The sequence below is a fragment of the Gymnoscopelus microlampas genome (assembly GCF_963454915.1).
Source record: "Gymnoscopelus microlampas genome assembly, chromosome: 8".
In the NCBI taxonomy this organism is placed as follows: Eukaryota; Metazoa; Chordata; class Actinopteri; order Myctophiformes; family Myctophidae; genus Gymnoscopelus; species Gymnoscopelus microlampas.
The window spans coordinates 21,649,865-21,672,385 of NC_139945.1; the positions used below are offsets into that span (position 1 = coordinate 21,649,865).

The 22,521-nt window shown below is 42.5% G+C and overlaps 1 protein-coding gene across 1 annotated transcript in view; it reads right to left on the minus strand.

Moving 5' to 3' along the window:
* Positions 1-5,988: 5,988 nt before the first annotated feature.
* The window catches only part of LOC311049822 (calsyntenin-2-like), a gene marked incomplete at its 5' end in the record, with an annotated part of 321,705 nt that continues 305,172 nt past the window's right edge, over positions 5,989-22,521 (minus strand). Inside the window, 5 exons of the mRNA XM_084063685.1 lie at positions 5,989-6,472; positions 7,046-7,230; positions 9,661-9,784; positions 18,318-18,463; positions 20,025-20,195. Coding sequence (XP_083919811.1) covers positions 6,254-6,472; positions 7,046-7,230; positions 9,661-9,784; positions 18,318-18,463; positions 20,025-20,195 — 845 coding nt within the window. The 3' untranslated portion in view covers positions 5,989-6,253. The remainder of the gene's footprint in view (positions 6,473-7,045; positions 7,231-9,660; positions 9,785-18,317; positions 18,464-20,024; positions 20,196-22,521) is intronic.

Below are 22,521 nucleotides of genomic sequence, written 5' to 3' on the forward strand. Positions count from 1 at the left end.
TAGTACTCAAACGGTGCAAAAGGTGCATCCCCCTTATTTTGTTCCTAATTATCTGTATTTTTGCCATCCTTAGGACATCTAAAATACATACTTTTTCCCCATGCTAAATGTTTAGTTTTTGACCTTCTAATCTGCATATCTGAATGGCTGCCAAATTGGCAAATTCGCACCTTTATCTTCAATAACTCTGTGGCCAGGCAAGCAAAATTGACAAATGAAGTGTCTACAGTTTCTACAATGTGAGTAAAGAATTTGTAAGTAATATAATATGATAATATAATATAATATAATAATCAGCCTACTCCGAAATATGCAAAATAGCGGCCCCCATAACAGATAACGGTTTAGTACTCTAAAGATACTGTATTGGCCATTGTTGAACGAAAGTCTAGACACTAGACCACATTCATACAAGGAGGTTGATCATCACTCCGTTGCTGACATGCACACATGGCTGTGCATCGTAACCCAGATTTCCGGCATTTGCAACGACGTGTTGTGCATTGCTTATGGCATGCACATGAAATCATTTCTATAGGCTATACTAGCATGGAACAGGTTGGACTAGGCTAGAGTAGGTTGTACTAGGTTGTACTAGACTCTAATACTCTCTAGTAGGCTTTACTAGTCCCTTGTCAGCCCTGTAGATACTCAGACCATAGGCACTAACCACTGTGTACACAGGCCATAGCTTGTGTGTGCACGAGCAATAGTTTTGCATGAACCTTTGTAGACCATAGTACAGATCTGCCTTGTACAGCCTAATATAGCCTAGTACAGCCTAGCAAAGCCTACTAGAGATTAAAAAATCACACCCTGTGTGAAGGTAGCGGCGCCTTTGATACATTTTGTCATCGATATGTGTTTATAATGTGTTTATAGCCATGTGTCGCGTGAAGCTTGACCAATCACTTTGTTGACGCACCTGACCAATCAGAACGTTGACGCACACGGACAAAGTCAGGTATAGAGCGGCTAGAGCCGCTAAAAAGCCTATTAGAGACCAGTAGAGTCTAGTACTGTACAGCCTAGTACATCCAAGACTAGTCCAGCCTTTTGGGAGAACAGACTAGGGGAGGGTGGTATAGGCTATACTAGCATGGAACAGGCCTGACTAGGCTAGACTAGGTTGTAATAGGCTGTACTAGACTCTAATAGGCTCTATTAGGCTGTACTAGGCTCTTGTCCGCCCTGTAGATCCTCAACCCATAGGGACTAACCACTGTGTACACGGGCAATAGCTTGTGTTTGCACGAGAAATAGTTTTGCATGAACATTTGTAGGCCAAAGTAAAGTACTGCCTTCTATAGCCTAATAGAGCCCAGTAAAGCCTAGCAAAGGCTGCTAGAGCTGAAAGCAGACCATTAGAGCCCAGCAGAGACTAGTACAGTAAAACCTAGTACACCCAGGTCTAGCCTAGTCCAGCCTGGTGGGAGAACATAATAGGGGAGGGGGTACCAGGCTATGCTAGGACTGATAAGGCTGGACTAGGATAGATGAGGCTGTACTAGGCTGTACTAGACTCTAATAGGCTATATTAGGCTGTACTATGCTCTTGTCAGCCCTGTAGATCCTCAACCCATAGGGACTAACCACTGTGTACACGGGCAATAGCTTGTGTGTGCACGAGCAATAGTTTTGCATGAACCTTTGTAGACCATAGTACAGATCTGCCTTGCACAGCCTAATAGAGCCTAGTACAGCCTAGCACAGCCTACTAGAGCTTAAAACAGCCTATTATAGACCAGTAGAGTCTAGTATAGTACAACCTAGTACACCCATGACTAGTCCAGCCTTTTGGGAGAACAGAATAGGGGAGGGGGTACAAGGCTATGCTAGGACTGATAAGGCTGGACTAGGATAGATTAGGCTGTACTAGGCTGTACTAGACTATACTAGGCTCTATTAGGCTGTCCTAGGCTCTTGCCAGCCCTGTAGATACTCAGACCATTGGGACTAACCACTGTGAACACGGGCAATAGCTTGTGTGTGCACAAGCAATAGTTTTGCATGAACCTTTGTAGACCATAGTACAGATCTGCCTTGTACAGCCTAATATAGCATTGTACAGACCAGCACAGCCTACTGGAATTTAAAACAGTCTATTAGAGACCAGTAGAGACTACAACATCAACGCCTAGTACACCCAGGTCTAGCCTAGTCCAGCCTTTTGATGGAACAGACTAGGGGACGGCGATATACTGTAGGCTATACTAGCATGGAACAGACTGGACTAGTTAAGACTAGGTTGTACTAGGCTCTATTAGGTTGTACTAGGCTGTGCTAGTCCCTTGTCAGCCCTGTAGATACTCAGACCATTGGGATTAACCACTGTGTACACGGGCAATAGTTTGTGTGTGCACCACCAATAGTTTTGCATGAACATTTGTAGGCCAAAGTAAAGTACTGCCTTCTATAGCCTAATAAAGCCAAGTACAGCCTAGCAAAGCCTGCTAGAGCTGAAAACAGACTATTAGAGCCCAGCAGAGTCTAGTACAGTAAAGCCTAGTACACCCAGGTCTAGCCTAGTCCTAGTCCTAGGCAGTAATAGGCTGGACTAGGCTGTACTAGGCAGGGCCCATCGGGGGTGGGGGGGGGGACACAAGCCTGTATGGCAATCAACTGAAAAGTTAGGCTACATAGCTTAAACAATTTCAGCCTTTCCCTGTTGGCCGTCTAAGCGCATCTAGGAGGTTTCATAGGTTTTCGATGCTGGGAATTGGAGTTATGGCTGTTTAAAGCCCAGCCAATAGGAACACAGAGGGGCGGGGCTTAATACATTTCAGCTAGTCCCTGTTGGCCGTCTAAGTGTACCTATAGCCATCCCCATCCCACTCTATATAGTTGTGTTGAAAGTAGTTTGTGTTCAGTTATCAGTACCAGTTCTGTGGCTCTAACTCATTCAGGGGGTGAGTTATACATGGGGGCAATTTATTTTTTGGTCATCAGGGGCCAAATGTACCAGGATTTTTCCATGATCTAAATATGTATTTTAGATATCTTAAGGATGGTAAAAATACAGATAAGTAGAAATAAAATAAAATAAGGGGGATGCGGATGGATCACTTTAAGTACGAAACCGTTTTCTGTAATAGTAGCCTCTAATTTGCATATTTATTTACATTATTTACATTTATTACATTATAAATACCTTCCACACATTGTCTGACCCTCAGAATATAAATATATACACTTTATTTGTCAGATTTGATTGCTTTGTTATAGAGTTATTTAAGAAATACTTCAAAATCGGCAGCCATTTTGATATGCAAATTAGGAGGTTAAGCACTAAGAATTTTGCTTGGGAACAGTGTTTTTCTGATTCAGCACCCTTGAATTATGTAAAATGGCCTTGTTCCCAACTTTTACCCCCAAATGCCTCTAACCTCCTTATAGAAGGCCTTTTTTCTGAAATCCCTCCTGTCTAAATCAATAAGATATATTTTGGAGAGTTCTGCAGCAGGCTGGACAATAGGATGAAATCACGCACAGGTCGCACGCATGCATGCATGCACACGCCTGCTCTCACACACACACACACACACACACACACACACACACACACACACACACACACACACACACACACACACACACACACACACACACACACACACAAGAACAAGGTTCACGGCTGAATTTCTAAAACAAGTCTTTATTGGCCAATTTACAGAAAGTGCTGTAGTGACCATTCCAAAGGAAAACAGACCAAAGAGTCCAGAAAACCCCAAATAAAAAAATCATTTTTTTTACATTTCACAAGGTTTTCATTAGATTTTTTTTCCATTCATCTCCTCCTCTTCTTCTGCTTCTAAAAATAAACTTAGGGACAACAGTAATGGTCGTCCACCAAAGGTTCCTGTGGTAAAAGGGGGAAGGAGATGCAAATATAGGGAGGTGACGTCACAAGACTAGGTGTCACAGTAGATGAGGGAAAACGTCTAAACAACATATGCGATCTTTACATGAAACACAGAATATACACAGATGCTGTGGGGTCACTTGGCTATGGGGACAAGGCAGAGGTTGGCTTTGTGATATGATATGAACAAGACTTGACTGTACCTGGTAGCTTACCAATGGTGCACACAACTCCAATCATCACTCGCTCTCCAAAGTCTTCAGACAGATTCAATAATCAGTCAAGTGTTGGGAGTGAATTGGACTCAGGGTGACCACAACCAGAGATAATAATGCCCTTTCACCTGAAGTGAAGACACTTTAGATTGTGTTGAGTGGTGATATTTACTGTAAAGGCTGCAGCATACTTTTTGTGGAAGAACAAAAGGATATCATTGCAGAGAAAACAAATAAGCACATTCCCATGCCGAAGTTCTTTTTGGCACCACCTACAACATCAATACAGAAACACCAATGTGATCATTGTGTGTGATTTGTCAGTCATTCGTATCCAATACTGAATGTGTGCGTGTGCGTGTGCGTGTGCATGTGCGTGTGCGTGTGTGTGTGTGTGTGTGTGTGTGTGTGTGTGTGTGTGTGTGTGTGTGTGTGTGTGTGTGTGTGTGGAGGGGAGGGGGGGCTCATACTGTTAACTAATGTAACATTCAGAACTCAAGTATATAAAAAAAGTTTTTAGGCAAACAGAAAAAAAAAAATCTGCAAAAAGTATGCTACAACCTTAACACTACTAATGTAGTCCCCTCTGTTTCTTGTTTTCTCTACCACCTGGTCAGTGTGGAGACAGCGACATCTGATCCAACCAACTCACAGTCAACAGGAAGGTGGGGAACATTAACATATACAGAGGACCAGGCTTGAGAAGGAAGTGACTTCTGTACAGACTATAAAAAGGTTGGGGGACAGGATTAGGGCGTGTTCATGCAGATGAGGATGGATGGGTGGGTGGGGGGTGGGCGTGGATGTCTGTGATGGATACAGGTGGAGAATAGGAGGGGGAGGCGGTGGGGTTGGGGGGGCTGGTCTGGGGAGTCACCTACTATACTCTACTCAGTATTTACTGAAGAGGAGCATATACAAATGTACAATAATTTTCCTCTATCCACAAAAGATCCACAGCTCAAACACCTTAAAGGATGAACAGCCCACTCCTCTAAATTACACCACATGTGTAAATCACCTGGATTCAGTGTTCAAACTGTGACAAAGAATTACAAATAATATATAAACAATACATAATAAAAGCACAAAAATAATTATGTTCCTGCAGCTAGATAAATGCTCTTTTCAATTTTCATGAGAGATCAGAAATCTGGTCCCAGAATCGATGTTGCAGACAGAATGAATGTTACATGCATTTTTTTCACAAAGGGCCTCCCTGTATCTTTTCCCCCATACTAGAAAGTTATGGGACCATTGTGAAAGAGATGCAGAAACAAAAAACTCCAAGAGGAGTCAGCAAAATGTGATGAAGTATCCCTTTAAGACTCAGTTAAAGGAGAATTGTTTTGATAGATTGATAGTAGTTTTTCTGTCATGACAGTGGTACATCTTTATTACAGACTCAGTACAGTATATAACTGTAAGTTCTCTGGAAAAGTGACAGTTAAATGTTTAATGATATGGTACATGAAAATCATTATCTTAAATGTGGGTATTGCAGTTCTTTTTTTTCTCAATACCCAACTACACACATGATATGCAGATATGAGGATGAGGCTTTTTTTCCCTCATCATCACGACAAAACAAAAGTTGTTTTCTCATAATATTGACATAATGTTCTCATTTATTTTGTCGTAATATTAGATTTTCTTGTTTTCATGACACCCTCCCCTTCATCACTCTGCCCGACCCTCATGCACCATCACTCAGCCACCTCACCTCAACGAATAATCCCACTGCTAACCTCTCCTGGACACCTCACTTGCGACCCTCCAGGGGGACCTTGCTCTCATAAGTCTTTATAAGAGAAAAACTCTTGTGTTTTGTCGGGAACAGGAACATTATTTCAATAGAAAATAAAAAGTCAATGCATCTCTCAAAGGGCTTTACATACCAACCGAAGGATGCATGTGTGTGAACCAGAGTAAAGGCCAGGGCAAGCGTGTGCATGTGCCTCTATGAAGATGTGTTAATGAACGTTGAATGAGCAATGACTAGTGTATCTTCTGTATGACCAGTAGGGGGAGATATTACCTCAATTGTAGAGCCACAACATCAACAGCACATTGTACAGTCTTTTTGTTTCCACCATCTGAACAGAGGGTTCTTTATGGATGCGTGTCGGGAACTGTTTTTTTGTTTTGTTTTGTTTTTTAATGTGTGCGTGTGCGTTTAGTAAGATATCGTCGCTTCATCCCAATTCTGGCCTTTCTTGCTGGGTTGTTGCATCCTGGGTAACTGGACATCCACGTCCTCCTCGCTGTCGTCCGATTCGGCACTGGTGATGTCATCATCCTCCTCCTCCTCGTCTTCGTCTTCATAGTCATCTTCCTCTTCCTCCTCTTCCTCACTCACTTCCTCCTCCTCTACGGCCTGGGGTTCCTCAAGGTTCTGTGGTGACAAAGAGAGGGTTTGAGTTTCACATCTTTGTGGGCATATCTCTGCTCTTCACCTTTATTTATATGATTTAGTCATCGTTGCTGTCCGGCAGAAACCAGCTAACTCCATTTTGACGCTTTTGCATTTTTTTTCCATAAATCAGGGCCATTGAACACCCTTTACGTCTGTGTGTTGGTAAAACAAATATTGAACCAATGAAAAGCATTAAAAAGCGCGTCTGACAAAACCAGCTAACTCCATTGGATCCTCAAACTTTCTGCTAAACCAGCTAACTCCACGCTCCACCCCCTTTTGACCTCCAACCTCATTGTGAGCTTGGAGGTCCATTCAGCTGTTCTTTTATCAATAATGAACAAAACCTCCTGACTCCACTTTTTTTTCATTTCCTGAAAAATGAACATTTTGGAGTTAGCTGGTTTCTGCCAGACAGCAGAGTCATATGAAATACCAACAATAAAACACCATCCTCCTTTCCTTCAACCGCTCACCCTTTTTCTTTTAATCTCTGCATCCAACCCCATCCCCACCCCTCCCCCATCCTCCCACCCTGCCCAAGTCTGTCACCTCCATGGGGTTGACGGTGATGGTGAGAGCGGACTCGTCCCAGGCCTCGTCCGTGTCCTTGGTCGTCTGCACCACCTTCATCTCCTGCTGGTGGGTGAGGTGGATGCGGTAGATGCCCACCACCACCACCACCACTAGGGCGGCGATACACGTCACGATCACCACAGTAGCTGCACTGGGCACGCCTGGGGGGGACATGAAAGAAGATGATTATTATGTTTTGTGTTTGTTTTTTGAACAATATATACACCTTTTGTATGATCCTTGCAACTGTATTGAACCCCCCTTGAACTAGTAATATAATCTAAAGATCTAGAAGTTTGCAGATTAACCCAATAGGAAGGGTTAGACATCCACGTACACTGCCTCTTGTCTCCTCGAAGTGAGCTTTCACAAATAAAGAGAAGCTGTTATTCATATAACACAACATAATCTATTCTGAACGTCAGAACGCGTATTGTTTTTTTCCTGTGGGCGCCCGATCTTATGGAAATTTAATAAGACATGTCCTCTAGGCTAGTAGCTCAACAATAAAAAAGAACCCAACCCAACTCTGTTTAGTACTGTAATTACAGCGCAGTGAGCGCACATAGTGATAGGCTGTTCTTGGTCTTACTGTAAGTTCATCTCTCGGCTTCTCATTTCTAATCTACAAGAAGAACATGACTGCACTGTGCCTGCTCTTTCCTCTCGCGTGGGTGTGCATGCGCGCGTGCGCACACACACACACACACACACACACACGCGCGCGCGCACACACACACCTCATCAGTCTTTACATGCAGCCCACCCCACCCTTATTTCTCCTCTCCTCTCCCTAGACTGTTAACAGAGTAGCAGAGTTCTCCACAGAGCTCTCCAGGATTCTAAGTAGAACCCATTAGAGCCAGATAAATAATTAAGGCCTGTGTGTGCTAGATTAAGACCAGCAGGCTCTCTCTCTCTCTCTCTCTCTCACCGGGCTCCCTCTACCTCTCATCACCGAGGGGTGGAGAAGCCTTCTTTACCCTTTGAGAATGTCTGTTATGTCAGTGTCTCATCAATGGAAGCTGGTGTCTAGGAGAGACATTCAAATAACGTGCATGGCAGTTTTCAACCAGGGGTCTGGGGACTCCCAGTGGTCCTTGAAGGGGATTCAGGGGCCAATAAGTAGTTAATTTCACTGTAATACAATTCCCTCGCAAAAATGTCACCGCTACGAATCCATTTCTCATGTCCAATTACAACATTCAGACAATTTAATTGAAACCAAAACACATTTTCATATCAGGGGGGGGGGGGGGGGGGGGTCCATGACATGAAAATATTTGAAAACGCTAGACTAAACCAGAGCCATTGAGACACAAAAGAGAAAGAGTTGTGTCATCTCCGTTCACTCCTGCATTTAAAATTAAAATTCAATATTCAATCATTTATTGTCCAAACCAACTTACAGTTGATCTTGAACATGTTTTGGTGTTGTTCAGAGATAACAACAAGAACAAGAATAATGTGTAAAAGTAACACTCGCCATCGGACAACCAATAGTTCCAGTACTTTATGGTTCCAACACAGAATCCTCATAATGGGTGTTGATGAAGCACACGTGATACTATACATGAACAAACACATGACCTGTTGTGCTTAATCCTCAGTGACACAACTCAATCTCAATGGCTCTGGACTAATCTATACAGCACAAGAGTGTGTAGCAAATGGGATGGACAGAGAGTGTAAAAAACATAGGGCTAGTAGTGTCCATATGAAAGCAGATAAAAGGGCTCTGAGACCAGAATAGAACAGAGGTCTACAGAATTTCTCTTCATCAGCCAGATTTGATATATCACGGTCCTATTTTTACACATTTTTAGTTGTCTAAGGCAGTAAATCTCACCTAGTGGGTCACTAGGACCACGAATTGGGTCACCACATGTTCTGGCATTGTCACAGACAAAGAACAAAACTTTTGCAGAAGAATATTAAATGTTAATGCATTCAGCCCTGACTAAGTTCAGGTTCCAGTTTGAAAATTAGAGTCCCAGATGAAACCACTCTAAGGTACTATGTGAACCGATTTTGAATGGATTAGTTTCTTATGAAAACAGCCCCTCTTTATAATAATACTGTGTACTGTATACTCTCGTTGCTGTCCGGCAGGAACCAGCTAACTCCATTTTGACGCTTTTGCATTTTTTTTCCATAAATCAGTGCTATTGAACACCCTTTACGTCTGTGTGTTGGTAAAAAAAAAAAAATTGAACCAATGAAAAGTATTAAAAAGCGCTTCTGACAAAACCAGCTAACTCCATTGGATCCTCAAACTTTCTGCTAAACCAGCTAACTCCACCGGAGTTAGCTGGTTTTGCTGACTCCAGGCTCCACCCCCTTTTGACCTCCAACCTCATTGTGAGCTTGGAGGTCCATTCAGCTGTTCTTATCAATGATGAACAAAACCTCCTAACTCCACTTTATTTAATTTCCTGAAAAATGAACATTTTGGATTTAGCTGGTTCCTGCCGGACAGCAGAGATATGATACTAAATAATATGTATATGGTGTACATACAACTGTAGACATAAGACACAATAGCGCCAATGAGAACATCAGATCTAGTGGGTGTGGTTGTGTGGTGTTACCTGAGTTGTGGCTCGGGTACAGGCCGTGGATCATGGATGGATGATGTTCCACCTGCAAGTACTGGGGCGGGGCCACCATGTGATTGACGTGCTCCCCAGCCACTGAGCTGTGAAGTATACTGACCTGTATACAGACAGATAAAAGCAGTGGTGAAAAAAGTAAAAGTACCAATACTGCAATATAGAAATACTCCGCTACAAGTAAAAGTCCAGAATTCAAAATTTAGGAAAACAAATCTTGACATGTCGAAAATGAGACACAGTGAGATGTAACACTGGATGTTTTGAACAGAGGACTGTAGAATTCAGAGAGCTTTCTGGGGTCAAAGTGTCCGTTCCAATACAGAACAGGCAGGGTTCCAGGCACTTTGCCCACTTGCTTGGTGTCCTTAAATCACTGGAATGCAAAACCTTTATCTCCAGTCCAATTCCCACTTCAGTCTTCAGCCTGTGATGCTCTGGGTATACATTTTATTGACAATTTTAACATATTTTGGGAAAGAGGGAACCTGTTTAAAGGATGGTCTCCACCCAAACAAAGTGCTTGTATGCTGACCGATCATTTAGAATATAAGATCCTCTACGTCCAGACAGGAACGGCCCACCGTAAAGGTAAACAGCCTCTACCTCCAGTCGCTGTTAAAGGGCAAGACCACTTTGGTAGAGGTTTGGGTTGTGTAGTTACCTTGCCATGATGTAACTCCAAAGGTGGACAAGAAATCAAAAATAATTGCTCGATTGATTAGAAATTGATAATTCAAAATATGCTCCTAATTGACTTACATTGTACAGTGGAACAGCTCTCAAAGTCACTCTTTTGCCCGTAAACAAACACAAAGCTGATTCAGACAATCTAGAACATCATCAAACCCAGTACTGTTTGTTTATTTAATAAAAATGTCAACTTCCTGTTTAATTTTACTATTTAAAGATCCGGATCCGCGGATCCAGTCCGGGTTTTCTTATATCCTAATGAAAATAGCGAAGATTTCCAGTAGCGACCTGAGCCTTGCTGGTGTTATTCCAGATCCTGATCTCGCACTCCATCATTTAGCCACTGTTTTTAATGGTATCACTGACAGGTTTGCTCCTTTTAAAAGGCTAAGGATAAGAAATAGATCAAATCCATGGTTCTCAAATGTTGTATCCACGGAACTGCATGCAAGGGATAGAGCATGGTGTGCAGGAAGGACAACTAATCGGGAAGCGGATTGGCAGGTATTTAAAAGGTTGAGAAACAAATGCTGCCTTTATAAATAAGGCAACATCTGAATATTACTTCACCTTGTTGGTGAAGACTGAGAATAATCCATCAAAATTCTGGAAAATTGTCAAATCTCTAAATTGCCTAAAGCACTGCCACACTCCATGAACACTGAGACTGGTCCTATTACTGACAAACATCTGATGTGTGATTTTTTTTAAACCAACATTTCATAGCTGCTTGAAATCTATTTGAAAGGTCTGATCCCTCCCCCGCAGGAGATGTAACTGCACCTGACTCAAGCTCAGGAAAACAGAGAAATATTTTCATTCAAAGAATTTACAGTGCCAGAGGTCTTATTTGAGCTAAGTCACATTGATGTTAATCTCTCAAGAACAGATTCAGAGCTGCGCTACTGAATCTGTCGGTAGCCCCGTTCAGAACGTGTCAACAATAGCCTACAAGTGGGCGTGCCTTCAGATCACGAAGCAGGCCGCGCTTTACCCAATCAAATGTAGTGGCCGGGATTTCCATCTGTGCGTTCGCTTCCCACTGGAAACAAACCCAAACTCATTTAACAATAGCGTCCTTGGAGCCGACAAAACCACGGAAAGTTAGTAACATTTTAACTTGTTCTTCCATCATAGAAACAAGTGGGCTTATGACCAAAACGATCCGTGTTCCGTGGCAGAAATGGTGTTAGTGTTCTGTGGAGAAATATTGTTAGTGGGAATGAAAACATAGGCGCACCACCGGAAGAGGAGGGCTGAGGGCAGACCAAACGGGCCTATTTCCTGTACCAACGTTCTATCGGGAGCTAACCAAAGTCAAATTCAAAAGTAAACAAGAAAGAATGACATAGATGTCATGATGGACAGCGCAGGACCCCCCCCCCCCCCAAAAAAAAAGAAAATAGTTTTGGGGGTACAAAAGCATGGGATGAAAAAAAAAAAAAAAAAAAAAAAAGGAGGTCCGCGGTCGTCCCCCCCCCTTAGGGGTCCCTGGAGACCCTTGGGGGTCCCTGGGGGTGACCTACAGACACGGCGAAGGAAAACTGTAAAGCCACAGCCATGCGATGTTGCACATGAACTCTGCAGCCGCACTGAGCAGAGATGCTCATAGGCCTGCGTCCTGCGTCGCTGACGCACAATATTGTGAAAGGACGCATTCATGACACCGTCGTGCCGTCGTGGCGTCGCACTAGAGTTGTCACCAACAACAGAGAAAAATATAAAAACCAGAAAAAGTGCTCCTCGGAGCACAGGTCTCCGCCAGGTCAGGTAGGTTATTGTGGGCCAGCAATTTTCGGAATTCGCCAATCAGGATGGAATATAAAAAATTTGACAGATCCATCTTGATCACTTGACTATAGAGATCATGTGTACTGATTTGCATGTTTGGACAAAATTAAAAGTAATATAAAAAAGAAACATCTGCCTCCTGGTGGCGCTATAATAGGGCAATGTTAAAAGGGTGGCGTTTGTTCTTCAACGTAGTGCAAATGTGCGCGCAAAGTTCCATCACAATTGGACGCTGTGTTCATGATTTGCGGCATTTTGTTCAAAGCGGGCCACTCCTGCAAACTTTAGATGTCAATGTTAGCCAATCACGATGGAATATGAAATATCAAACAGATGCATCTTGATCACATGACTATAGAGATCATGTGTACCGATTTGCGTGAAATTTGGAAAAAATGTGAAGGCTTAATCTAAAAAAAAAAAAGTTTTACATAAGTCGGCCTCCTGGTGGCGCTATAAAAGGCTAATGTGAAAAATGCAGGGCAGATATTTTTCCTTGGCCTCTAGGGAGTATGTGTGCAAAGTTTCACGCAGATCGGTGCAGATAGTTAAAAACACAAATCTGCCTTTTATAGCGCCACCATGAGGCTGATTTGAACATTTTCAAATGGCATTTCTTCCTCGGCCTAGTGGGAACATGCGTGTTAAATTTCACATAAATCACAAGCTGCGTTCATGATTTGAGGCATTTAGTTCAAAATGGACCAATCCTGCAAACTTTGGAAGCCAACCTTAGCCAATCAGGATGGAATATGGAAAATCAGGCAGATCTGTGTTGATCACATGACTATAGAGATACTGTGCACCGATTTGCGTGATGTTTGGATAAAATCTGTAGGAGTACTGTCCAAAAATGTCTTTTGCACAAATCAGCCTCCTGGTGGCGCTATAAAAGGCCCATGTGAAAAATTTGGGGCAGAGGTTCTGCTCTGGCATCCAGGGAGTGTGTGTGCACAGTTTCACTGCGATCAAGCCAACGGTGCCAGAGATTAGCTGTTCACAGACACACGGACACACACACACACAGACACACGGACGGACAGGGGGTAAAACATACTCTCTCGCCATATAATTTGCGATAAAATTATTAGTGCACGATAAGTATCGGCCCGATAATTATCGGTTCGATATCAGGAATTATGACGTCATCACGATAAAACCGATAACATTAATAATAGCTCCGATAATATATAATATTTGTCAACTGTGATCTGCATGGACTCTCAGTTAGACACCGTTGTACTGGAGAAGTATAACTCTCGGTTAGACACCGTTGTACTGGAGAAGTATAACTCTCGGTTAGACACCGTTGTACTGGAGAAGTATAACTCTCGGTTAGACACCGTTGTACTGGAGAAGTATAACTCTCGGTTAGACACCGTTGTACTGGAGAAGTATAACTCTCGGTTAGACACCGTTGTAGTGTTGTGCTAGTGGTGTGCTAGTTACTGAAAACCAGTGACTAGTTACCATTACTAGTTACTTGTCATGTAAAAGTAACTCAGTTACTTTACTAGTTACTTACACCAAAAAGTAATGCGTTACTGTGAAAAGTAACTTTGAAGTTACTTTAAAAAAGAAAGGGCTCCCATTATTGCCCTTATAGCCTTCATTTCAGTACTGTTATTGCATTGGAGAATAATACAATCTGTTGATCAACTTGACATGCATTTGCATCACTGAACTCTGCTAAGCAATGTGGTCAATACCAGGGGTTACGATATAGGATTGTAACCTGCTGGTCCCAATGTCCGGAATGAATCAAATGTATCAGACATCTGATAAAAAATACCGGTCATAACTATATTTAAGCATTAATTACAATTAAGCAGGTGCGTAAATACAGCCTAACACTTAGGCCTACAGCATTATATTTTGGATTGAGCTATTTGAACATGAACCATGATGAACGAGTAATATACACATTTTATATACAGTAGCAGGGTCATCTTGCACAAATACATTAATTACCTACACTTGTGCCTGGCAATGTCCTTCTCACCCATTGACTTGCATGTTAAATGATGGCGTTTCCCCTTAAAAAATAATCGATCATTTCAGGAGCAAGAGCTTAAAAATCTATTCTAAATCTAGTCAACAAGGCCTGCAGTAGGCTATGCACTGGACAAATATGCATGACATTATTTCAATACACTAAAAACCAGTGGTGGAAAGTAACTAAGTACATTTACTCAAGTACTGTACTTATAAGTACAATTTTGAGGTATCTGTACTTTACTTGAGTATTTCCAATTTCCAATACTTTTACTACTACTCCACTACATCTCAGAGGCAACTATTGTACTTTTACTCCACTACATGTATTTGAAAACTTTAGTTACTAGTTACTTTTCAGATATAAATTATGATATAATGAAACATACATTAACCACTTTAACCCTATTTTATACCTAGCCGGTCTACAAGCTCACAACGCGTCGCATCGCGACCCGTTGTGAGCTTGAAGATCTGCTATTTTCAAATATTTAGTACTTTTACTTTTGGTACTTTAAGTGCATTTTGATGCCAATACTTTTGTACTTTTACTCAAGTAAATTTTGAATTCTGGACTTTTACTTGTAACAAGAGTATTTCTATATTGCAGTATTGGTACTTTTACTTAAGTAAAGAATTTGAGTACTTTTTCCACCACTGCTAAAAACATGGGAAATGTTAGAGGGAGTAATAGCCACGGATACACGACGGTCGACTGTCACGACCGTCATGGATGAACTTCAACCTAGTGTTTGCACTTTCTCCATTTATGACCCGTACATCTACATAAACGTTCATATTTCAAAGATAAAGTGCTTATCCCATGGCGACGGAGGTTACATGTATATATGGGCTCTCAAAAGTACCTGTATCATCCGTATTGTTCAATAAAAAGCATTTTAATCTGATCGGTGGCCATATGCTTTTAACAGAGTGACCCTATCGGTTGGTAGGTGTATTGCACTCGAATACATTATGAAAAAATGGCCACTAATCGGATTACAATGCTTTTCATTGAACAATAGTATAGTTCAGCTTGGGAAAAGCAGCCTTTAACGGGTTTGGGTACGTGGTTCATAATCACCATTGCGTTATCGTGGTTATCTCTCTCTCTCTCTCTCTCTCTCTCTCTCTCTCTCTCTCTCTCTCTCTCTCTCTCTCTCTCTCTCTGGACCTCACTGTCCATGAAAAGAATGTCGGGGACTCGGGGCTCCCGAAAATTATCTCGCAGAATCGCTGCTGCGCTGAAAATAGCAGATCTACAAGCTCACAACGCGTAGTGATGGGACCTGTTGTGAGCTTGTAGATCTGCTATTTTCAAATAGCCAACGCAGCCATGCAGATCTGCAAGCCTAACCGAATGACTGTTAAAGCAGTTTGTTTAAATTACTTTATAAAATGTTATATTTTCACAGGGATTATTTATTAGTGTAGATATACATTTTGGAGTGGATATATGTGTCCAGATGCCTGTCAGACCGTCTGCTCCGCAGGTCTAGAATGGAATAAACGGGCGCAGCCAACGTCAACAATTGGTCTCGACCAGACGTGAGATCTCAGCGTAAAGTAGGATGAAGCCCACGTCAGGATATATTGATAAATGCCGAAAGGTGCGGTGATATCGCCGTACGTTCATTATTCGGGCTACACCGCGTTGATAAATGAGGGCCACTGTGCCTTAACTCCGCCAGACAGCTTTTTGTGTATTTACTATGAATATCGCCCCTATACTTAAGGCTGACAAATAACGTAATACACATCCATTCTCTCTCTACGTCCTGCGTGTCTGGAGGATGTTGGGTCTTTTGAGCAATTGAGCCAATGTGTATTCTCAGAATCCCATTTCACACTCGAGTGTGAAATGTGTCTGTCTGTGTCCCTCATTCACAGAACCGGTTTATTGACATAAGCGCACAATATAAACACCACACACATGTCCTGGCCTGAGTGGCCTCGTTCTCTTCATGTTTGATTCTTGAGACAGCAGAGAGGCAGCAATGGCACCAGCGTAAAAAAAAAAGTTTGTCCAGAGCAAACTCAGCGACGCGAGGACGCCTAAACGAACGGTCGCCTAAACCACTTTCAGGGCAAGCTGCTTCAGGCTACAGCATCAGTCCTGCTTGGTTAAATAAAGGCTGAACTCAGTGGACATTGGACAATATTTTGCAATAGGCCTACTCGCGTATAAAGATTTCCCGCTTTCCAAACGGGAACTAGTTGCAGTTTGTATTCGATTCATGGAGGATGGAGGACTCATCAAAGAGCGGGCAGTGGAATTTATTGACACCGCGGATTTGACTGCACGGTGCATCACAAAGCGCTCCTAAAATAAACCTTTCCGAGCGCACTTTATGTACACTGCAATTCTCACTGGCTAAATGTAGTGCTTTGCACTCTGTAGCCTAACAAAGCATCCCTGGATATTAGCAATACATTGCCAGCTTTGTTTTTGTGTATCAAGTGGTCCCCCCCCCCCCCTTTTTCTCTCTCATGTAGCCTACTGGTGCAGCGATATGCTTGTGGTTCAAGAAAGTACAAAATAAAAGTCTTTGAGTCGTTGTCATGGTTAATAATTTACCAATCATCTACCAACTATTGTAGGCTACCCGTGTCTAAGCTAAAACATAAACATGTAGGTCGCCTACATAGGCTACTTTGGTAAATAAATCTGGTTATTTGAAGAGGAGGTTATTCAACTCTCCAGCTGTCTATCTGCGACTCTCTCCCCCCCGCCGCCCCTTGCGCTTCAACTACATGCAAAAAGGCCGTTCGCAGCTCGCGATGCTTAAATGAAGAAATGTGCACAGAAAATCATCTAAAACTATGCTAAATAAACCCCAAATAAAAATCAAAAATAAAAGCGGGGCTTTATTGTGGCTTAAATAGATTCAAGTCAACACTTATTAATGTTTTGGTGCATTCTATAATTTAATACAAAATTCTGATGCCTCCATAGTCTATAGTCTACATGTCTACTCAGTGGTGGAAAGTAACTAAGTACATTTACTAAAGTACTGTACTTGAGTACAGTTTTGAGGTATTTGTACTTTACTTGAGTATTTCCAATTTACAATACTTTTACTTCTACTCCACTACATCTCAGAGGCAAATATTGCACTTTTACTCTACATTTAGTTGAAAACTTTAGTTACTAGTTACTTTTCAGATATAAACTATGATATAATGAAATATACATTAACCACTTTAGCCCTATTTCATACCTATAGGCTATTTGAAAATAGCAGATCTACAAGCTCACAACGCGTCGCATCGCGACGCCTTGTGAGCTTGTAGATCGGCTATTTTCAAATATTTGTAGATCGGCTATTTTCAAATATTTAGTACTTTTACTTTTGGTACTTTAAGTACATTTTGATGCCAATACTTTTGTACTTTTACTCAAGTACATTTTTAATTCTGGACTTTTACTTGTAACGGAGTATTTTTATATTGCAGTATTGGTACTTTTACTTAAGTAAAGAATTTGAGTACTTTTTCCACCACTGTGTCTACTTCTCTGCAGTGCCTGAGTGCCTGTGACAACAGGCAGCCGTTCCAAATTTTTCGGAGCAAAGAGGGGGCGTCTCCCTGCATGAATCCAAGTTGCAGCAACCAATCGGTGTTTGGAGCAAAGAGGGGGCGTCTCCCTGCATGAATCCAAGTTGCAGCAACCAATCGGTGGCAACCAGACCCTTTTTTAGCAAGCCGGCCCACTTTTTCCCACAAACAGAGAGTCCCTGACCAAATCACGCCCCGTTACGCCCCTTTTTCGCCTAAGCCACCTCCTCTCTTTATAAGCCTGCAGAGGTTACATCCCACATACCTCAGACGCCTTTCATCTCTCTCCATAGAGGACAGCTCGCTTCGCTTGAGCTGTCCTAAAAACAGCAGAGGGCGGGTGTTTTTCCTTTTTTTTACCTGGGTTCCCAGATTGCATTGATGTGAACAAATCCACTGGCGGAGATAATATGGTAACTAATTTGTTAAAACTTGCAGCTCCAATGATTGCCCAACTATTTGTGTGATGAAGAATGTTCCCTTTCCTTCCCCATGTCATATGAGCTCCAGGCTAAACCGTATTGGTTAGATTTTACGCACACAATAAATCGATGCATTTGTTGTTCTATCCCTATGCTTCCAGAGTTGTTGGCACTGACCTCCAGGTTGAACTCATTGCTGGTGTATCGTCCGTTGAGCTCAGAGCAGGTGAGACGGAACCTCCTCTCCTCCAGTTGGCCAGGATGCCAGTTATGGTAGCGGACCTGTCTGATCACCTGCTCATAGTTGGACATGGAGTCCACACCTGAGGAGGAGGGGGCGGGGCGGGGTGGGTCATGGTGACAAAGAGTTATCAATGGTTACCAGATGAAGATGAACCCATTTAGACCTGGAAAGTGTCTGTGTCATCTTAGATTTGAACTAAAAAGCATTATTTTATACTTTGGTTATTCAAACATAGCAGATATACAAGCTATATATAGCTTGTAGATCTGCTGTTTTTGAAAAATCTTGAAAATGTGTGCAACCTTTGAATATATATTCTTTTAAAGCGAACATTTGTAACTCAAATCCTTGCTTCTGGGGGTCCCTGGAACACCATATTTTGAGATGGGGGTCCGCGGCCAAATACATGATCCTTGACAGGGTCCTTGGCATGAAAGCGTTTGAGAACCACTGATATTATAGCAACATTAGTTTAAAAAGAAAAAAACTGTTACGATTTAGAAGACATTAGTAGCATCCCCAGAAGCAAAGATTTGAGTTAAAAATGTTCGCTTTAAAGATTTATGCAAATTTTCATGATTTTTCAAAAATTGCAGATCTACACGCTCATAGCGCAGCACTCGATGCCACGCTATGAGCTTGTAGATCTGCTATTTTTGAATAGCCCAAAGAAATCTAAAATGACAGAGATGCGTTCCCAGATTTAATGGGTTAAACTCAGGGAAGATGCTGAAGAACATTTCCATGATTATTTGTCTGTCTGTGTTTTAGTCTTTTTAGACTATAAAAAGGAATTCAGTGCTGGAGTCGAGCATTCAAAGCCTGTGTCTCAACTGAAGATGACATTCAACATGATATAAGGATGTTTCAGTGAGAATCGTGAGAAGTCAAAAGCAAGAGCTACAGGCTCTGCTATTCAACATGGGCCTTACAAAAAAACAAGCTTTTCTCATTATTTAAGGCATGGTTCTATTGAAAATTCCGAATGCTGCCGCGAGCAGAGAATGTTCTTAGAACGCATGTTGTGATCTGAAGCAGCATCATGTCAAATATTGACGATTTATGAAATGTACTTCACTATTTATGTTGTGTCCAATATACAAACATTACAAAATGAATTAAACTGAACTGAACATGTTGTGATCTGAAACTTCTATATAAAATGGTAGCGTTTTTTTCTGTGTCTTCACACATTTACAAAAGGCTCATTACTGGCACTCACGCGCATCTGTTGAAAGCCACTAGCTCACTGAGATGTGTGGTATAGGCATATTATTCACAGCTGGAATAGATATTAAAGTCCCCCTAGGCCTACAGTCAAAAACATATTTTACTCTGCAGTTAACTCCTGTTGGAGGCATGACGTTGACTATACAGATTGTTATATTGTCATATGTGCAGCTCTCGCTACCAGAGCACCCTTTACACATTCTTCTACGGGGGAGTTTCTCTGTACTTCCCAAAAACAGAGCATAGATCCATCAGCGAGAAAGAGTTGATCTCCTTCCAGACAATTGTCATGTGTGAAAACCATGTTAACTAAAATATGAATCAGAGCTGATAGCAGAGTATTTTTACATAAAAATGTGTGGATGGGAAATTTGCCCAACTGTGTGTGTTCTTCTTATTTATCAACCTACCATATATAGACATCCCAGAGGTAGAGTTGGTGGCGTCCAGGTGTTTCCCCAGCAGAGCGCTGTGTGGCAGCTGGAGAGACTCCTGCTCTGGCCTCAGCTCATCACCCAGCACCAGGATGTCACAGTAGTCCAAATTATGGATAATCTCCTCTAACACACCAGGCCGACGGGCTGCACACACACACACAGAGACAGAAACACACGCTTAACCCAATTAGACCGGGAAAGAATCATTTGTCATGTGTCATTTTTTGATTTCTTTGGCTTTTCAAAAATAGCAAATCTACAAGCTCATAGCGTGGCACCGAGTGCAGCGCTATGAGCTTGTAGATCTGCTATTTTTGAAAAATCGTGAAAATGTGTGCAAATCTTTGAATATGTATATTTTTTAAAGCTAACATTTGTAACTCAAATCTTTGGTTCTGGGGATTCTACAAATGTCTTTTAAAATCTCTAACTGTTTAAAAAAAAACGTATGTTGCTATAATATCAGTGGTTCTTAAAACCTTTTTCATGTCAAGGACCACCCAAAATGATATGTATTTGGCAGCGGACCCCCATCTCACTCGGTGCAGCGCTATGTGCTTGTATATCTACTATTTTTGAATAGCCCAAATACATCTTAAAATGACACAGATGCATCCCCGGTCTTAATGGCTCAACTGCAAACCACGTGTGTTTGGATTTTGCGCCACCGTGCGCCACCTACACTCCTCCTCATATACACACTCCAGTTATTCTGTAAACTCTCCAAACTATGTGCTGCAGCAGAATCAACACACCCCCTCAGACAGCTCCCATCAGCACAGTGCGCTGGGTGGCAGCTCTGCCTGCCTGACAGGCTGCTAAGCATCAGCCATTGCCACACTCTGCCACCCAGCCTTTCTCCTGCCTCACTGTCCCCTGAGCCTGTGCCTTCCATGCCCACTTAACAGCCTCCCCACAGAGGCAGAGACTCTCTGGAGGAATGGAGGTGAGGTGAGGAGGAAGAGAGAGAGAGACAGAGAGAGAGAGAGAGAGAGAGAGAGAGAGAGAGAGAGAGAGAGAGAGAGAGAGAGAGAAAGGATGGCAACAACAAAAGCACTCACTCGCACACACACACACACACACACACACACACACACACACACACACACACACACACACACACACACACACACACACACACACACACACACACACACACACACACACACACACACACACACACACACACACACAGTGGTTTAAAAAGTACTAAAATGTTTTACTTAAGTAAAAGTATCAATACTGCAATGCAGAAGTACTCCGTTACAATTAATGTCTGGAATTAAAAAAATACTTGAGTAAAAGTACAAAAGTATTGGTATCAAAATGTACTTAAAGTACAAAAAATAGAAGTACTAAAATGTTTGAAAATAGCAGATCTTCGCGACGCGTTGTGAGCTACCTCAACATTGTACTTAAGTACAGTACTTGAGTAAATGTATTTAGTTACTTTACACCACTGCACACACACACACACACACACACACATCTCTGAGACTTGCTACTGAATCTAGGTGCTGTTCAGGGTGAAGCTGGACTCCTGGCAGAGAAAGGTGTCGTGTGAGAAAGAACAGGTCTGACGCTGATAATCTGGGGGACGAAGGGAGAGGGAGCAGCCTTATGGAGAGAGAGGGAGACAGAGGCGGAGGAGGAAGGAACACACAGGAGCGACGAGGGAAGGGAATAATGATGCCAGCGACAAAAGGCGGCAAACGACAAAAGATGAGAGAAAGCCGCTCGCCAATGCTTGAGAGAGATGACGTCGACGAGACAGAGCGGATGTTTGAGGGAAACACAAAACGGGAAACACAAAATGAGAACCAAGACACGACAAAGACGGAGAGGGAGCATTAAAACGATTAGCCCCAAAAACACAGAACAAAAGAGAGAGAGAGAGAGAGAGAGAGAGAGAGAGAGAGAGAGAGAGAGAGAGAGAGAGAGAGAGAGAGAGAGAGAGAGGGCAGTGCTGGGGAGAGAAACAGCTAAATGGATAGACAAATGACAAAGGGAGACAGAGGACAGAGAGGCTGATTAATGGGGTCCAACAGAGAGGTGTCACGCTGGCCTGCAACAGAACCATGTGATTTGTGCTGAATCCTTTAAGGTTCAGCCTCGAGAGAACATTAAATCTGCTCATTATGAAACTTACTTCATCACATCTCCCCCACACACATTCTGTCTTTCTCGATCTGTCACAATAGCATCCCCCGTCCGTCCGTCCGTCCGTCCGTCCGTCCGTCCGTCCGTCCATCCGTCCGTCCATCCCTCCCTCCGTCTCTCTCTCTGTAGTGCTCTCCCTCATTTACCCTCCCCCCCTCTCCCTCTCAGTCTTTCTTTTCCAGCTAATCTGCTCCCTCCAGCTGCAGTCTCCATTTCAGTGGCAGAAAACGACTTTCCAGTTTTGAAAGTGATGCGACGTTCTCTTTTCTTCTGTGGGCGCATTACACACAATGTTCTGCTTATCTGCTCC